Source organism: Rhinatrema bivittatum, chromosome 16 (assembly GCF_901001135.1).
Source record: "Rhinatrema bivittatum chromosome 16, aRhiBiv1.1, whole genome shotgun sequence".
Classification (NCBI taxonomy): domain Eukaryota; kingdom Metazoa; phylum Chordata; class Amphibia; order Gymnophiona; family Rhinatrematidae; genus Rhinatrema; species Rhinatrema bivittatum.
The window spans coordinates 34,523,920-34,539,712 of NC_042630.1; the positions used below are offsets into that span (position 1 = coordinate 34,523,920).

Consider the following 15,793-nt stretch of genomic DNA (forward strand, 5'->3'; position numbering starts at 1 on the left):
CCTGTAAATTTACGCACAAACATGAAGAATGAGTGTACGTTTCCATTCATACCAAGTTTGTAACGGGCCATTTCTGTGCCTAAAACACCGTTTTACCCTTGGAAGCCCGTTTGGAAATTATCCTTCCTGGGGGGCAATTTTCAAATTCCTCCCCTCGCCCCAGCCAGAGGCAGAGCACCTGTAGACCTTGTACCTAATTTTCAAAAGGGAAAACAAACATGTAGCTCCGGACTTTGCACCTGTGGACCGCTGACATTTCCCTGGAAAATAATGCGCCACAGATTTGAAAGCGCCATCCACGTGCGGGTATTTTTTTCCTTCCCCGCCTTAAGCACACCTCCGGGAGCTGCCTCCTTGCAGCCTGGCTAAAAGTACATGCAACCCCCTTCCAGACCGAGGGGGGGTCACTTTCAGGTGCTGCAGAGTCCTGGGAAAACTTCCTACAACCCTAGGACGAGGTTCTCCGACTGAAGGGGATAAGTAACTGCTTCCAGGCCCAAGGGGATCAAGCAGTTTTTCACACAAGAGGTTGTTTCAAAACAGAGAAGTTTACCCACGCAAAAATAGAAACTCAGGATAGTGATACAGAAATTAAAAAAAAAAATGCTTCAAAGGTTCCAGTAGACAAAAATACAGTTCCTCAAGCCACTTGAGAAAAACGTGGCAGAGCTCTGGACTTCCCCTATTTCTTTTTTCTTTTCTTCTCTGAGCTTTCCCCAGAATACCTGAAGCTCCTTTGTTCCTACTTACAAATGGATTGCACGATGCTTTGCTGGTGTAGCAGCTTCCCCCCCCGAACAGATCTCCTAATCCCTCGGACTGGTAATGGCCACCTGCCTGGACTGTTGTCCCTTGAACCTCGCACCGACACTCAAAAAACAGGAGAGCCAATTACTATTTCTCGCCACTGGAAGGGGAATGAAGCTGCTCCCGCCAGCTCAGTGAAAAGGGCGGTGGATATGCCGCCTAATCCCGGCTTCCAGTCGCAACTCCCACCGACTCGCCCAGGGATGCGCTCAGAACTTAACACGTTTTTAGGGACGAGACCTCCCTGTGCTACCACACCTTCTGTTACATCCATAAACCTTGGAAGACCATGGGTCGAAGGAGGGCAAATTTCCCTGTTTACTGGGGTAAATAGCTGTGAACATTGCCCTCTATTTTAGCTGGGAAGGAAGAAAGGGTGGATGCTGTGATGTCATTGCCATGCACACCAGATCAGGGGCAATTCATGTTGCAAAAAATTATTTGGGATGCCTGCAAAACCCTCCAGATGCTGCCTATTGATTTGAAATGGCCACATCTCGAGAAAACAATCTGTAGGCAGCCTGAGATGTGATTAGGATGGCCAACTGTCTTCCACCTGAAGGGACAATCCCGTCATTTAGTTAATAAAAAAAACCCCAAAAACAAAGGCTAAAAATCGTAGCAAAGGCAGGGATTTTATTTTCCTGGGGCCATGCGTTATGGGCCATTTCCTGACCTTCACAAAACGTGCAGGCTTCAAAATGAGGGATAAAGATGCAACTTCATAGATTAATTACAATATTAGTTTAGGGTGACTGAAGCCTATGGAGGCAAAAGGCAGAATATAAACCAGATAAAAAAAAAAAAAAAAAAAGATATGGAGGAAAAGGGTGATTTATACAAACAAGGGTGCAACCCTTGAAATGAAGGAGACAAAGGAGGCTTTTCTCTCCGTATGTCCCACAGTGCTCCTCGACACAGCGCCCTACCCTGCGGCTTTTATCTTTATTCAATTCTAGGCTACTTGAAAGGCTGCCAAATCTGGCAGCACTCGGCTGTCCCTTCAGATTCTAAGGGAGAAGTTGCAATTCGGATCTCTCTCTCTCTTTCTCCATCCACAGAGGTCAGAGAACCCGGAGATCGAGATCACCCTACAGCTCTGCAACGTCTCCTCCGGCTTCAACAAGAAGAACATTACGTGCATGGCGGACAGTGAGGCAGGGTTCACCATGGCCTCCGTGCAGCTCAATGTGCTGTGTGAGTTTGCTTTGCTTCTAATACCAAATGGCTTTAGCCATCAACTGGCCATGTGGCATGCAGCACAGGAATGACCCAAAAAATAAATTAAATAAATAAAGCAAATGTTGCTTACCTGTAACAGGTGTTCTCACAGGACAGCAGGATGTTAGTCCTCACATATGGGTGACATCACAGGATGGAGCCCAATCACGGAAAACTTCTGTCAAAGTTTCCAGAACTTTGACTGGCCCCTACTGGGCATGCCCAGCATGGCACTAACCCTGCAGCCAGCAGGGGTCCCCCTTCAGTCTTGTTTAAAAGCTGCAGCAAGTGCCGAAAAATAAAATAAACGTAACGAACCCAAAACCGCGGGGTGGCGGGCGGGGTTTGTGAGGACTTGCATCCTGCTGTCCTGTGAGAACACCTGTTACAGGTAAGCAACATTTGCTTTCTCACAGGACAAGCAGGATGGTAGTCCTCATCTATGGGTGAGTACCGAGCTGAGGATGACCGAATATGCACCAAATGTACCCAGTTGTGCAAAGGCACTAGGACTGGGGTGGAATTTGGCGGAGGGCATCCTGAACCCTAACGGGCAGGCAGAAGGGTGTTGGTACGTCAAGTTGTAAATAGGTTGCGCAAGACAGACTGGCCTAAGATGGAATCTTGTCTTCCGGCTTTGTCTAAGCAATAGTGGGCTGTAAAGGTATGGAGAGAACTCCATGTGGCAGCCTTGCAAATGTCAGGAAGCGGCACATGAAACAAAATTTTTCGGGACCCGAGTAGTTGTGCATCTATCAATATTTAACATGGTCTTGAAGTGGAATGCCTGCTTGCTGATAGCAAAAGGATATGCAGTCCGCTAGCCAGGAGGAGAGAGTCTGCTTACCCACAGGCTGCCCTATTTTGATGGAATGGAAAGAGACAGTCAATTGAGTGCTTTTCCTGTGGGCAGCTGTACGGTCTAGGTAGAACGCTAGAGCCCGTTTACAGTCAAGGGTATGCAGAGCCTGCTCTCCTGGATTGGAATGGGGCCTGGGAAAAAAGGTAGGTTGTATAATGGATTGATTGAGATGAAACTCCGATACTACCTTGTATAATGGATTGATTGAGATGAAACTCTGATACTACCTTCGGTAAGAACTTAGGGTGAGTGCGGAGTACTGCCCGGTCCTGCAGAAGTTTAGTGTAAGGCGGATAGGTAACTAGAGCCTATAACTCACTAACTCTGCGAGCAGAAGTGATTTCCAAAAGGAAAATCACTTTCCATGTGAGATAGCGAAGATCACAGGAATGGAGAGGCTCGAATGGTGGTTTCATGAGCTGACCCAAAATCAGGTTGAGGTCCCAAGAAGGGGCCGGGGGATGCAGTGGAGGCTTGAGGTGGAGCAAGCCTTTCAGAAAACGTGTTACGAGGGGCTGTACTGAAATAGGAATGTCACCGATACCTTTATGGAAGGCGGCTACCACACCGACATGCATTCTGATGGAGGATATTTTTAGACCTGATTCTGACAAGTGCCAGAGATAGTCTAGAAACTTCGTGGTGGGACAGGTAAAGGGGTCAAGGGATTGAGAAGAGCACCATGACTTAAACCTGTTCCATTTGTAAAGGTAGGATTTTCTCGTGGAAGGCTTCCGCGAAGCAATCAGGACATGGGAAACTGGTTCCGAAAGATTAAGTGGCTGAAGAATTAACCTTTCAACATCCAGGCCATCAGGGACAAGGCTTGAAGATTGGGGTGGCGTAGGCACCCGTCGTTTTGAGTGATCAGAAGCAGGTCCTTTCCCAAGGAAATGTGCCTGCAAATGGAGAGATTCTGAAGTATTGGAAACCACATTTGGCGTGGCCAGTGAGGTGCTATCAGGATTATGGTTCGCTTGTCCTGACGTAACTTCACGAGAATCTTCGAGAGAAGTGGAAGTGGAGGGAATGCATATAGGAGACCGGTTGCCCATGAGAGTGCATATAGGTTGACCATGAGAATGCATATAGGAGACCGGTTGCCCATGAGAGGGAGAACGCATCTCTTGGCTGAGAGTGTTGGCTGCGAGTGAGAGAGCAAAAGTTCTCTACTTTGCGGTTTTGAAATGTCGCAAAGAGATCTATATGAGGGTAACCCCATTGTTGGAAGATCGAGTTCGCCACTCGTGTGGCTGAAAGGTGCGTCTCAGCTTGTCTGCCAACACATTGTCTACTCCCGGCAAATAGGTGGCCCTGAGGTACATCGAATGGGAGAGGGCCTCCGCCCATATCCGTGCAGCTTCCTGACACAGAAGGTAGGAGCCCGTCCCTCCCTGTTTGTTGATGTACCACATGGCCACCTGGTTGTCCATCTGAATCAGGATGACTTGATTAGACAGGCGATCCTGAAATATCCTGAGAGCATATCTGATTGCTCGAAGTTCCAGGAAATGTATTTGGTGATTGGCTTCCTCTGGAGACCAAGATACTTGTGTCTGCAGTTCGGCCACATGGGCTCCCCAGCTGAGGTTGGAAGCATCAGTGATGAGAATTATTTGAGGGTCTGGAGCCTGGAAGGGCAAGCCTTGGCATAGATTGATGTGATTTTTCCACCAAACTAGAGACTGACGGAGTGAGTCGGTGACGTGGACAATGGTCGACAGGGGCTGAATGGATTGAGTCCATTGTGACCTTAGAGTCCACTGCATGACTCTCATGGCCAAGCAGGCCATTGGGGTAACCTGAACTGAGGACACCATGTGTCCCAGCAGGATGAGGAAGTGGCGTGCAGTTGTGTGGTGCTGCGACTATAGCTGGTGTGTGAGAGAGACGAGAGTGAGAGCTCACTGCTGAGACAGAAAAGCTTTTGCTTGCAAGGTGTCCAAGTCTGCCCCTATGAATGATAAAGTTTGAGATGGGACTAAGTAGGATTTGTAATAGTTGACGAGAAATCCTAGCGAAATCAGAGTATGGAGAGTAAGATGTAGGGACGACAGAGCAGTTTGCTGAGTGGGAGCCCTGATCAACCAATCGTCTAGATAGGGGTAGACGTGAACACCTTGAGGCCTGAGGAAGGCTGCAACTACTACGAGGCATTTTGTGAAGACTCGTGGTGCAGACGCAAGGCCGAATGGAAGCACTCAGTATTGATAGTGATTGGGGCCCACCAGAAATCTCAGGTACCTGCGATGAGATGGAGTTATCGAAATATGTGTGTATGCGTCCTGGAGGTCTAGAGAGCAGAGCCAGTCTCCTCTTTGCAAAAGAGGAAGAAGAGAACCCAAGGTTACCATTTTGAACTTTTCTCGATGGATGTACTTGTTGAGGGCACGTAGGTCCAGAATTGGACGAACGCCTCCCGATTTTTTGGGGATTAGAAAGTACCGGGAATAGAACCCTAGGCTGTGCTGAGAGTAGGGTACTGATTCTATTGCTTTGGCCTGAAGGAGGAGGGAGACCTCCTGTTCCAGAGGGTGGAGTGGTCGGATGTTCTCCACGTTGGTAGAGGTGGGGAGTCCGGTGGAATGGAGAGAAAGTTCAGATGATAACCTTGAGCAATTATCGCCAGGACCCACTGGTCTGAGGTGATTGAGTGCCACCTGTTGTTGAAATGGCACAATTGACATCCCAATGGCACAATCGACCTCCCACTGGTATCTGTGGCAGTGGAAGCTGGCTGCTGCTCCCTATGCAGGAGTCAAATACCAGAAGCAGGGCCCGGCTGAGGAGCTGCTTGAGGCTTTTGTTTTTGTAGTTGACGAGACTGGGTTTTTTTTGGAAAGGTCTCGTAGAATGAGTTCTAGATGGTGGTGGGTAGGATTTCTTCGGACAGAAGAATGACTTCTTAGCGTCCTTTCGGAGAGGCTGTTTTGAGGAATACTCAGAAGGCACAGAGAGAGCTGTTTCAGGGTCTCATGATGGTCCTTGAGTTCGCCAAACAGATTGTCTCCTATACAGGGCAGGTCGGATAATCTGTCCTGTACTTCAGGGCGAAGGTCCGAAGACTTGAGCCAGGCCCATCTTCTTGCCGAAATAGCAGCTGCAGATACCCTGGTAGCAGTGTCAAAGATATCGTAAGATGATCTTATCTCATGCTTGCCTGCCTCAAAGCCCTTCTTTACTAGGGTTTGAAGTTGATCTTGGAACTGTTGAGGCAGGGAGTCTGTCAATTCTTGTATCTGCTTAAATAAGACCCTGTTGTATTGGGCCATATAGAGTTGATAAGAGGCAATTCGGGAGATGAGCATTGATCCCTGGAAGACATGGCGACCAATGGCATCTAGAAATTTCTGCTCCTTGCCTGGGGGAAAGGAAGAGTGGGGTTTCGATCTCCTTGCCCTGTTTTGGACCAATTTTACAACCACAGATTGGTGATCCAACTGAGGTTTTTGAAAACCTGGGGCTGACTGTACCAAATAAGTGGTGTCAGCCTTCCTGTTGACTGGAGCAACAGAGCCAAGGTGCTCCCAGTTCTTCTTGAGGAGATCCAGAAGAACCTGATGAATAGGGATGGAGGTTATTTCCTTGGGAGCATCCAGGAATTGCAACAGCTCCATCATTTGATGCCTGTCATCTTGTTCGATCTGTAATTGGAAGGGAACCAATTCAGACATCTCCTTCACAAAATTTATGAAGGAAAGGTCCACTGGAGGAGAACGCTTCCTGCTTTCAGTAGGAGAAGGTGGTGAAGGCAAGTCATCGGTGTCTGGTGAAGAATCATCAGTCCAGGTATCATTGGGATCAGCACCTGCCCCTCTAGGAACCAGAGGGGGACGGGGTGGAATTCCTGAAGGTCCAGGTCTAGGCTCTGAAGGAATCGAAGGAAGAACTGAAGGCATCAAAGGCACCGGTGCAGGCATCGAGGGCATCGATGGATGGATTAGTGGAGTCGACGCAGCTGAGGCATCGGTAAGACTCCCGATGGAGGGATGCGGAACGGTGTTTCTCCTCCCGGTGACAAAGTAAGAGGAGAGGGCACCGGAGCCATCGGTGACCTGGGATCCATTGGTGGAAAAGCGGAATAAGCGCTTCCATCTCGAGAACAGCGGGGCCAACACTGCCGGAATTGGGTCGGTGGTCGGCTCCACGACCGGCACCGGTGTCTGTGCCAGAGGAACTTGTAGTCGATGCATCGCTTTGTCGATGGCCTCCTGAACCATCCGGTCCAGTTCTTCACGGAGACCTGGAGTAATCAGCCCCGGCTCCGGAAGGGGAGGAGGCAGAGGCATAGCCGGAGGGACCACCATTAAAGGCAGAGTCGTGGCTCCCGATACCCGTCCGGGTGAGGGTTGCCTCAGTGACCCGGTCGCAGAAAAGGTCGGTGCCTTTTGTGGACGCGGTTTCTTTGGCGGCTCGGACAATGGCTTGGTCGATGATTTCGCTCCCTCGATGGTCCGAGACTTCCGATGTCGATGGTGATGTCTGTCTCTACGATCCCCTCGGTCCTGAGGGGGAGTAGAGGGAGTTGAAGGCCGAGAAGTCGTCTATGCCGGACGGTCACCGGACGGTGGTCGATACTGGCGCGAAGTGGACGGTGCCGGTTCTGACGACGTCGATGCAATAGACGGTGTCGGGGTTTGAGCACGGAAGAGAAGTTCTATCTCTCCATTCTGGCCTTGCGACCTTTTGGTGTCATTAGGGTACATTTGGTGCAGGTCAGGACATCATGCTCACATCCGAGACACATTACACAGACCTTATGAGGGTCTGTTATGGACATGGTGTGGTTACAATCCGGGCACCGACGGAACCCCGACACAATGGCCTTGAAATATTTAAGCCGCGGTACGGTCGACGGCCAATTGGCCGTGAGGGCCAAACTCGACAGGAATCAACCGAAAACGGGTAAAAAACTTACCGGAGTACTGCGGCTTGAAAAAGTTGAAGGAGGGACCCCTGTGGGGTAAGAAAGTTTTTAGTAATTCTGTGAGGAAAATTCCTGTCAGGAATCTCTGCGGAGCTCCTTAACCGCGTGGCTACTGCTGTGCGGAAAAAAGAAGACTGAAGGGGAACCCCTGCTGGCTGCAGGGTTAGAGCCATGCTGGGCATGCCCAGTAGGTGTCAGTCAAAGTTCTAGAAATTTTGTCAAATGTGTTCCGTGATTGGGCTCCATCCTGTGATGTCACCCATATGTGAGGACTACCATCCTGCTTGTCCTGTGAGAAATGTATATATAACCATTCCCAGCAGTACAGAAAATCCATTTTTATCTAAATAGTCATTTTACCCAAATTCCATTGCAGATCTGTTCAGTTTATGTTGCACAACTCCTTTCTGGGGTACTGCTGTTTACAAAACACGTTTTGTGCAATGGAAACTCCACAGCTAATAATGTTACGGGATAGCACCAGGTATTTGGGACGCACTGAACCAGCCGTGGCTTTACCCCCATTGCATGCAGGGAGATACAGTTCGGTATTTCTCAGGGGAAATCAATCCACAGGTGCAAAATGGGTTCTAGCTTCTACGTGAGCTCATCCCTAATGGTTTGAGACAAATCTGGCAATCCTTTCAGTCCTGGATTGGGTGGTGACCAGAGTGTTAAATCACTGACCAATGCTGTCTAGAACCGGAAAGTTAGATTGGGTCAGCATTAAATCGCCTTTCCCCTGGTGACCATTTGGGCGTGCCTGGCTTTTTCTCTTTGTTGGAAATAGGGGGGAAAGACACTGGGTATATCATTGCCACAGGCATCCCAGCTCCGTGGTGCTCTAAACTTTCTGGAGGAGGAGGGTGGGTATGGACGAAAGCCCAAGGACAAGGAGGTCATGATATGAAGCTGGGAGGGGGCAGAGTTTGAAGCCTGGAATTATCCATCAATCAAAGCATACTTGGGATAGAAGGGCAAGTGAGGGGATCATGGAGTCTCAGGTGCAGATAGGCAGACTGGGAGATCCTGATCTGCTAACAACTATTACGTAGCTGACATGGAATAATATTGAGTGGTCAATAAGTTATTAGCTCGTTCTTTGGACGGTGGCTAATGGTGTCTCCACCTTCCAGTCCCAGCCGAGATCATCTTCCTCCAGGAAGCCATTTCCCAGCACCACTGGTACATCCCCTTCTCGGTGGACGGCAACCCACGCCCGCAGATCCACTGGCAGTTCAATGGCACTGACCTCATCGAGAACGACTTCATCCACACGAAGATCCTGGAGGAGAGTGAGAACGCCACGTTGGTGCACGGCTACCTGCTCCTGAACAAGCCCACCCACGTCAACAACGGCAACTACACGCTGGTGGTGAAAAACTTCTTGGGCTCCGATGCTTGCACCGTGGTGGGTCTGTTTATGGTCAACCCCTTCAGCTTCAACCCTGAAGAGCCCATCCCTGGTAAGGAACCGGCTGCTGCTGTCCGCGGGACCAAGTGTGCGCGCCGGGTGGGGTTGGGGAAATGGGCACGAGTGTACTGTAGACCTCATGTCCGCTGGCTCCCAGGTGCCCTGTCCCGAATCTCCGGCTGTCGACTGTGCATGGTTTAACGTGCTGGTTCTGGGATTGTGCCCATACACCTGCCATCCAAGTTTGGGTGCCCAAGCCTATCCTGGGGGGGACTCCCGACCAGCCTGAAAACTTGATATCTGCAGTGAAGTACGCACGAGATTACATTTTCATGCCATGGAGGCATCACATGGAAATACTCCACATTTGACGCAATTGAGCACCAATATATAGACCGTCATAATAGATATCATAGTTTGGTAATTAAACCATAATAACTCAACCTTATAAATAATCATTGGTCAGTCCATATTTTTAAATATTTTTTGTGCATAAATAATCCTTGTGAAAAGTGAATCACATAATCATAAAAATCTTCTTAAGTTTTCTTCTCAATCTTGATAGTAAGAGCAATACTTATCTCAATATAATGCGTGGATTCTTAAGTTCAAAATCCTCCGAGTTATACTCTTATTTCATACGCCGCAGTTCATACTCAATGCAAGCTCACTTGTAATCTGCTCAATTTTGGCCCGACACCGTACTGTGTTTCGGACTTAATCATGTCCTTCATCAAGGGCTGTATGTCTGCGTTTTTGTAATAGCATGGTGTTTCTCAGCGTTTCTTGACTGCAGTCAAGAAACGCTGAGAAACGCTCAATTGCGTCAAATGTGGAGTATGATATAGGAAGGAGGTCAATTTAGTTGAGATTGTAGTTTCCATGACCTGTTCCGAATGAGAATTGATCGTTGTCAAGCATTTGAGTTGAGGCATCACATGGAAACCCATGCCATGCGTATTCATTGTGGATACCCTGAAACTGACTGCTTGGGAGTCCCCCCAGGACAGGTTTGAGAACCACTGGTTTAACCCGAGTTCTTTGTTCTGCTTAAAAATAATAATTAAAAAAAAAGGTTTTTGGGCAAATATGGCATGTTGGGGACACGAAAGCCCATCAAAGCCACTGTTTGTGTTCTTTATATTCTGCTAATTAATGATTGATAAGAAAATAAACACTAGAAATGCTCCGTGCCATGCCAAAGCATCCAGATTCAGCCCCATGTATATCATGGTGCAGGCCCTAGGGGCTTCTCACATCCAGGCCTGGTTTTCTAGGTAACCAAGCCATGCAAGGCTCATTTTCTTCAGCTCATGAATGTTAATTGTGGGCCAGGCTGAAAGCCCAGAACAGCTTGTGCCTCTGGAGGAGGGTGGAAACCCTTATCTGGGTGCTTTTTCTCCCAATACTCAAAAGAATCCATCAGGGCCTGGAGTAGATTCTCTCCACACATCTTCAGTCCTCCGTCACTAACCTCTGCTCCTTTTCTTTCTGCTTCCCTACTCAGTATCCTTGTCCCCTGTGGGTAAGTATTGCAACCTTAGTGTTAATGCTATATGCGTATTAATATTTTTTTTTAAATTATTTTATTTCTCGTTATGCCGCCTTTCTAGTAAAAAAAAAAAAAATCTGCTGCATTCGTGCTTTACGTGCATCAGTGTGGTGTCTGCATGGGGCTCCGATGAAAGCTTGCTCTTCGCTTGTCCGTGCTGTGTTCACGCTTCACATGTATCAGTATGGCACCCCCCCCCCCCTCTCCCTTTCTCTGTGCCAGTGCTCTTACCTCCATGCTCTCCCATCTTGCTCTTACCTGGCTGCACACCTGTACATGGAACAGCTCCTTCTCCCACAGCCGATTGGCTCGTTCTGCTCATAGGAAACGTTCAGGCCATTGGAGGTGTAGCAAGGGCTCGGCAGACCTTCCTCTTTCTTCCCATCCTTAGCCGGAGTCATAGGAAACCAGATGGAGGGGGGAGGGGGAGGGGAGGTTGTACCACTTTTTCATGCCCGACAGCCCCAAGCTGGAGCCGCCTCCTACCCTGGCTGCTCCTCTCTCCTGCGCCGAGAGCCGGCTCAACTGCGGTGCCGCTGCACCGGCCTCCTCTCCCCCCCCCCCCCACCCCTGAGTTAGGCCCCCGACCCTGGCATTGCCAGCCTAGGGTTTTCCAATGCTGTGTGGGGCTGTGCAAGGGCTTGTGGAGGAGAAGACACATGAGCATTGACTCTTTGCACCCCAGGCCCCCAAAATCTAGACAACACCCGGCACAAGTTCCAAACTATCCCAAGACTGTGCACGTGCGTCCACGCATCAGGACGGCTGCGCTATCTCTCAGGACCATACATGTGTGTCTTCTCCATATGATGGTCCTGGCCTAAGAGGGTAGGTGCTGGGGAATTTGGGGTTGAATGGTAGGACCGGAGTGAGGTTTCTCATTGTTAAGTTTGAGACATCGGATAACTCCTTTGACGTTTCTCCCCGCAGGTGGAAGTAACAGCACCTCTGGGAACGTAGTGGAAACCGTAGAGGAGCATACCTTTGGGGTGAGCATTGCAGAGCGACAGGATTTAAAAAAAAAGACATAATAATCATGTCCAGGTGGTCTTGCAATTTTGCTACAGCTAAATTTTGTTTTAAAGTCCCTCATGAGAGACGTCTTAGGAAATTGGAAGGTCATGGGATGGGGGAGGTGTCCTATTGTGGATTGCCAACTGGTTAAAAGATAGAAAACAGAGCGTAGGGCTAAATGGTAAATTTTCTCAGTGGAAAAAGGTGAATAGTGAAGTGACCAATGCTTTCTAATATATTTATAAATGACCTGGAAATGTGAACAAGTGAGGTGATCAAATTTGCCAATGACACAAAATTATTCAAAGTTGTTAATCGCAAGAGGATTGTGAGAAATTGGAAGAGGACATTGCAAAACTGGGAGTCTGGGCATTCAAACAGCAAAGTGATGCATTTATGAGGGAAGAGAAACCCAAATTATAGTTACACAATGCAAGGTTCTACATTAGGAGTCACCACTCAGGAAAAGGAGCTAGGTGTCATTGAAAATACATTGAAATCTTCTGCTCAGTGTGCTGCAGCAGCCAAGAAACCAAACAGAATGCTAGGGATTATTAGGAAAGGAATGGAGAATTAAACAGAGAATATCATAATGCCTCTGTATCGCTCCATGGTGCGACCTCATCTTGAGTATTGTGTGCAGTTCTGGTCACCGCATCTCAAGAAAGATACAGCAGAATCAGAAAAGTACAGAGAAGGGCAACCAAGATGATAAAGGGGATGGAACAATTACCCTATGAAGAAAGGCTAAAGAGGTTAGGACTCTTCAGCTTGGAGAAGAGACGGCTGAGGGGGGATATGAGAGAGGTTTATAAAATGATGAGTGGAATGGAACAAGTAAGTATTAATCAGTTGTTTACTCTTTCAAAAAGTCCAAAGACCAGGGGACACACAATGAAGTTGCTGGGTAATACATTTCAAACTAACAAGAGAAAATATTTTTTTTTATTCAATGCATAATTAAGCTCTGGAATTCATTGCCAGAGGATATACTGAACGTTATTAGTGCAGCTACATTTAAAAATGGTTTGGATAAATTCCTGGAGGAAAAGTCCATAAACCATTATTAAGGTAGAGTTGCAGAAATCCACTGCTTATTCTTGGGATAAGAACATTGGAATCTAACTACCCCTTGAGAATCTGCCAGGTACTTGTGACCTGGTTTGGTCACTGTTGGAAACAGGATACTGGGCTTGATGGACCTTCTGGTTTGACCCAGTATGGCAAGTCTTAATAACGCCCGTTATTTGAGATACTGGATATAACATGCTGCTGTACACTTAAACCAATGCAGACCGCTTTGCTGTGCAGCGAATCAGTCAGAAGCATGTCCAGTAGGTAACGACCCTGGCCGGCTTGCCTTTGCATTAGGGATGGGAGCTTTCAGAGGAGGATTTAGCATCACAGGCTCGATATTATCTAGCTAATTTGGCCAAGATATTAGGGGCGTGGTGCAGAAGTTAACCTGGCTATGCAGAGTTATGTAGCGATATGTACCGGGTATTCTTTACTCACCAGCCCACTGAATATCACATTTTTTTTCTAAATTTGTCCATGGAAGCATGCTTCGTATATTGCATCGCTGTACTGCAGCGTTCTAGTGGCTGTGTCTGCCCTGGAGAAAAATTGCATTCTCCCTGGGCTGCAACAGCAGTTATGGCACCAACATAGGAGTGAGGTGGATGGCATGAGGTCTGCGAGCCTCTGGCCTAACCTGGGTTCTTACACGTCCGAAGACGGCACCCGTGAGGCCTCAGCAGTTCCAACGGCTCCTGTTTCTAGGTTCCCCCTGCTTACGGCGCGGCTTGGCCCATGGCGTTCCACTGTATTTATGACACCTGGGTGTTTCCTTGCAGGTTTCAGTGGCAGTGGGTCTGGCAGTGTTCGCCTGCATATTCCTCTCTGCCATGCTCATTGTGTTGAACAAATGCAGAAGACATTCGAAGTTTGGAATCAACCGTAAGATTCTTTTTTTTTCCTCATCTATAGATTTCTCTTCTCTCCCAATGCCCTCCCCTCCCCCCTCTTTCCTTTCTCTCTTGCAATGTATTGCGGCTGCCCTGCTAGTTCTCTCCACTATACAGAAGGTAAGGGTCAACAAAGAAATTGTGGGCGAGACCTTTTTATTTAACGACCTGTTTATTTGGGTAACATCTGTGACTGGCTTTTGAAGGGATGCGAGAGAACAACCAAACAAATGTAATGAAAAAAATAATATCAATTTTATCAGGGCCTACTCCTCCCTGGGGGCATTAACTGAGCATGGCTACAAACTGGTGGCATCAAGTCCGGAGCAGAAGAGGCAGGGGAATACTTGGGGGGGGGGGGGGGGGTGTCAGTAGCGTCCCTGACCAAGGCTTCTCGTCTTTCACAAACGTTCATTCACTATCTTTACCTTTCATGATATGGCAACGTCCGAAGTCTTGACGATGGGCAGCACTGCTCGGGCCCAACTGTCCAACTTCTAAGCAAGTCGGCCGTCTCTCTGTCTGGGCTTACCCTGCATCCAGTCTGCATGCACGTGTATGGGACTGTGGTAGCTAGTCGGATACAGTAAGAATAAAAAGGGAACTTTTGACCCCCATTAACTCTCAGCTTCCTGTGTGCTGGTGCAGGCAGGACCTGCTCCTGGCTCCCATAAAAGGGGCTGAGTGGTAGGATACACAGCAGAGGTCTAAAAAGGGCAACCTGGTTGCAGAAAAGGGCTCTCCAGGGCTTCAGTCAGCTGCCACTTGGAAAAAAAAAAAAAAAAGTAGTTAGTACTTCCGAAAACCCATTTAAAAAAGAAAATCCTTCCAAAACACAGGATGATTAAGAATTTGACTTTGGCAATCGGCATGTTTATGATTTTGACTTCTAAAAGTAAGAGCTTAGCTTCCAGATTTGAATGCGTTGTATTTATTTATTTATTTTTCGTTAGTTTTCTCAACCTAAAATGTCTTTGCCACCACCTGGGGGATTTCCAAGAAATTTTTAACATTTGGAGGCTGTAAATACTTAAGCCTGTAAGGAAGAGTAATTTTCAAAGTCACTTCCACGGATAAAACAGCGGTTTGCCCACGCCGATGGCCTTTTAGAGAACTGCGTGGGTGCAGTGACGTGCAGAGCGCCCCCTACAGGTGTAACTTTGCCAGCGCTGGGAAGGGGCATTCTTGCGCGCATTTTTTAATTTTCCTGATGCGCGCATTTTACTTTTTTTTTCCCCCTCGGGGTGAAAACGAACCGCACAGCTTAAGCTGGTGTCTGTGCGTGCGGTTATTTTTCCTGGGATCATGTTCGAAGGGCAGGTAGGCGCTCGCTTTCCCTTGGAAAGTTGGCGCAAATCCCATCAAAGTCCTTTCTTTGGGATACAGAAAAATGCATATAAAATAAATACATAAATAAAAAAATACACGGGGGCAGGGGGCGGATGCAAAATACAGGCGGCTTCACCAGCCTGCGTGGGGTGGCTGGGTAAAGTGCCGGATATTCCTAGCCAACGGGAGGAGATGCCGGGGGGGGCTCGGACAGACTCCTGGAGGGATGTGGTCGCCATGTGAGGAAGGGAGGCCCCTGCGATGCTGGCAGAGCAGCATTTAAAGAGAGATTTGGAAAGGAGCAGAGCATCCCAGCAGCTGCAACACCACGGGTCTGCACTGGTTAGTGAAGCTGAGCGGGGGGGGGGGCAGGGAGAGCCAGAAGCACCTCCCCCTCCCCCCCACTTCATTAGTGTTTGTCCCACCCCCCCTTTGCCGGGTAGTAAAGCAGCTGCTAATTCACTTTGGAATTGATTCAGGCTGTAAATGGATTTGATCTGTCTGCTTCCCCCCAGGGGCTCAGGATGGGTGGGGAGGGAGGGAGGAGAGAGGGAAGAGTGCACAGTAAATACAGCCCATGTCTGACTTGCACAATGTTATTAAACTCTGCTAATACTGCTATTGAGAACCAGCCCTCCACCCCCTCCCCACTTACCCTCCCCCCTCTCGATTTCCCCCTTCCCCCCTCCCTGTTTCCCCA

At 48.4% G+C, this 15,793-nt stretch overlaps 1 protein-coding gene across 2 annotated transcripts in view; it reads left to right on the plus strand.

The window, feature by feature from the left end:
- NTRK1 (neurotrophic receptor tyrosine kinase 1) overlaps nucleotides 1-15,793 on the plus strand; it is a 68,237-nt gene that overhangs the window by 29,520 nt on the left and 22,924 nt on the right. The window contains exons 7-11 of one of the 2 annotated variants that reach the window (XM_029581810.1): nucleotides 1,869-2,004; nucleotides 8,954-9,283; nucleotides 10,739-10,756; nucleotides 11,714-11,772; nucleotides 13,654-13,756. In XM_029581810.1, the coding sequence (XP_029437670.1) occupies nucleotides 1,869-2,004; nucleotides 8,954-9,283; nucleotides 10,739-10,756; nucleotides 11,714-11,772; nucleotides 13,654-13,756 (646 nt within the window). The remainder of the gene's footprint in view (nucleotides 1-1,868; nucleotides 2,005-8,953; nucleotides 9,284-10,738; nucleotides 10,757-11,713; nucleotides 11,773-13,653; nucleotides 13,757-15,793) is intronic. The other variant, XM_029581811.1, reaches the window with a different exon arrangement.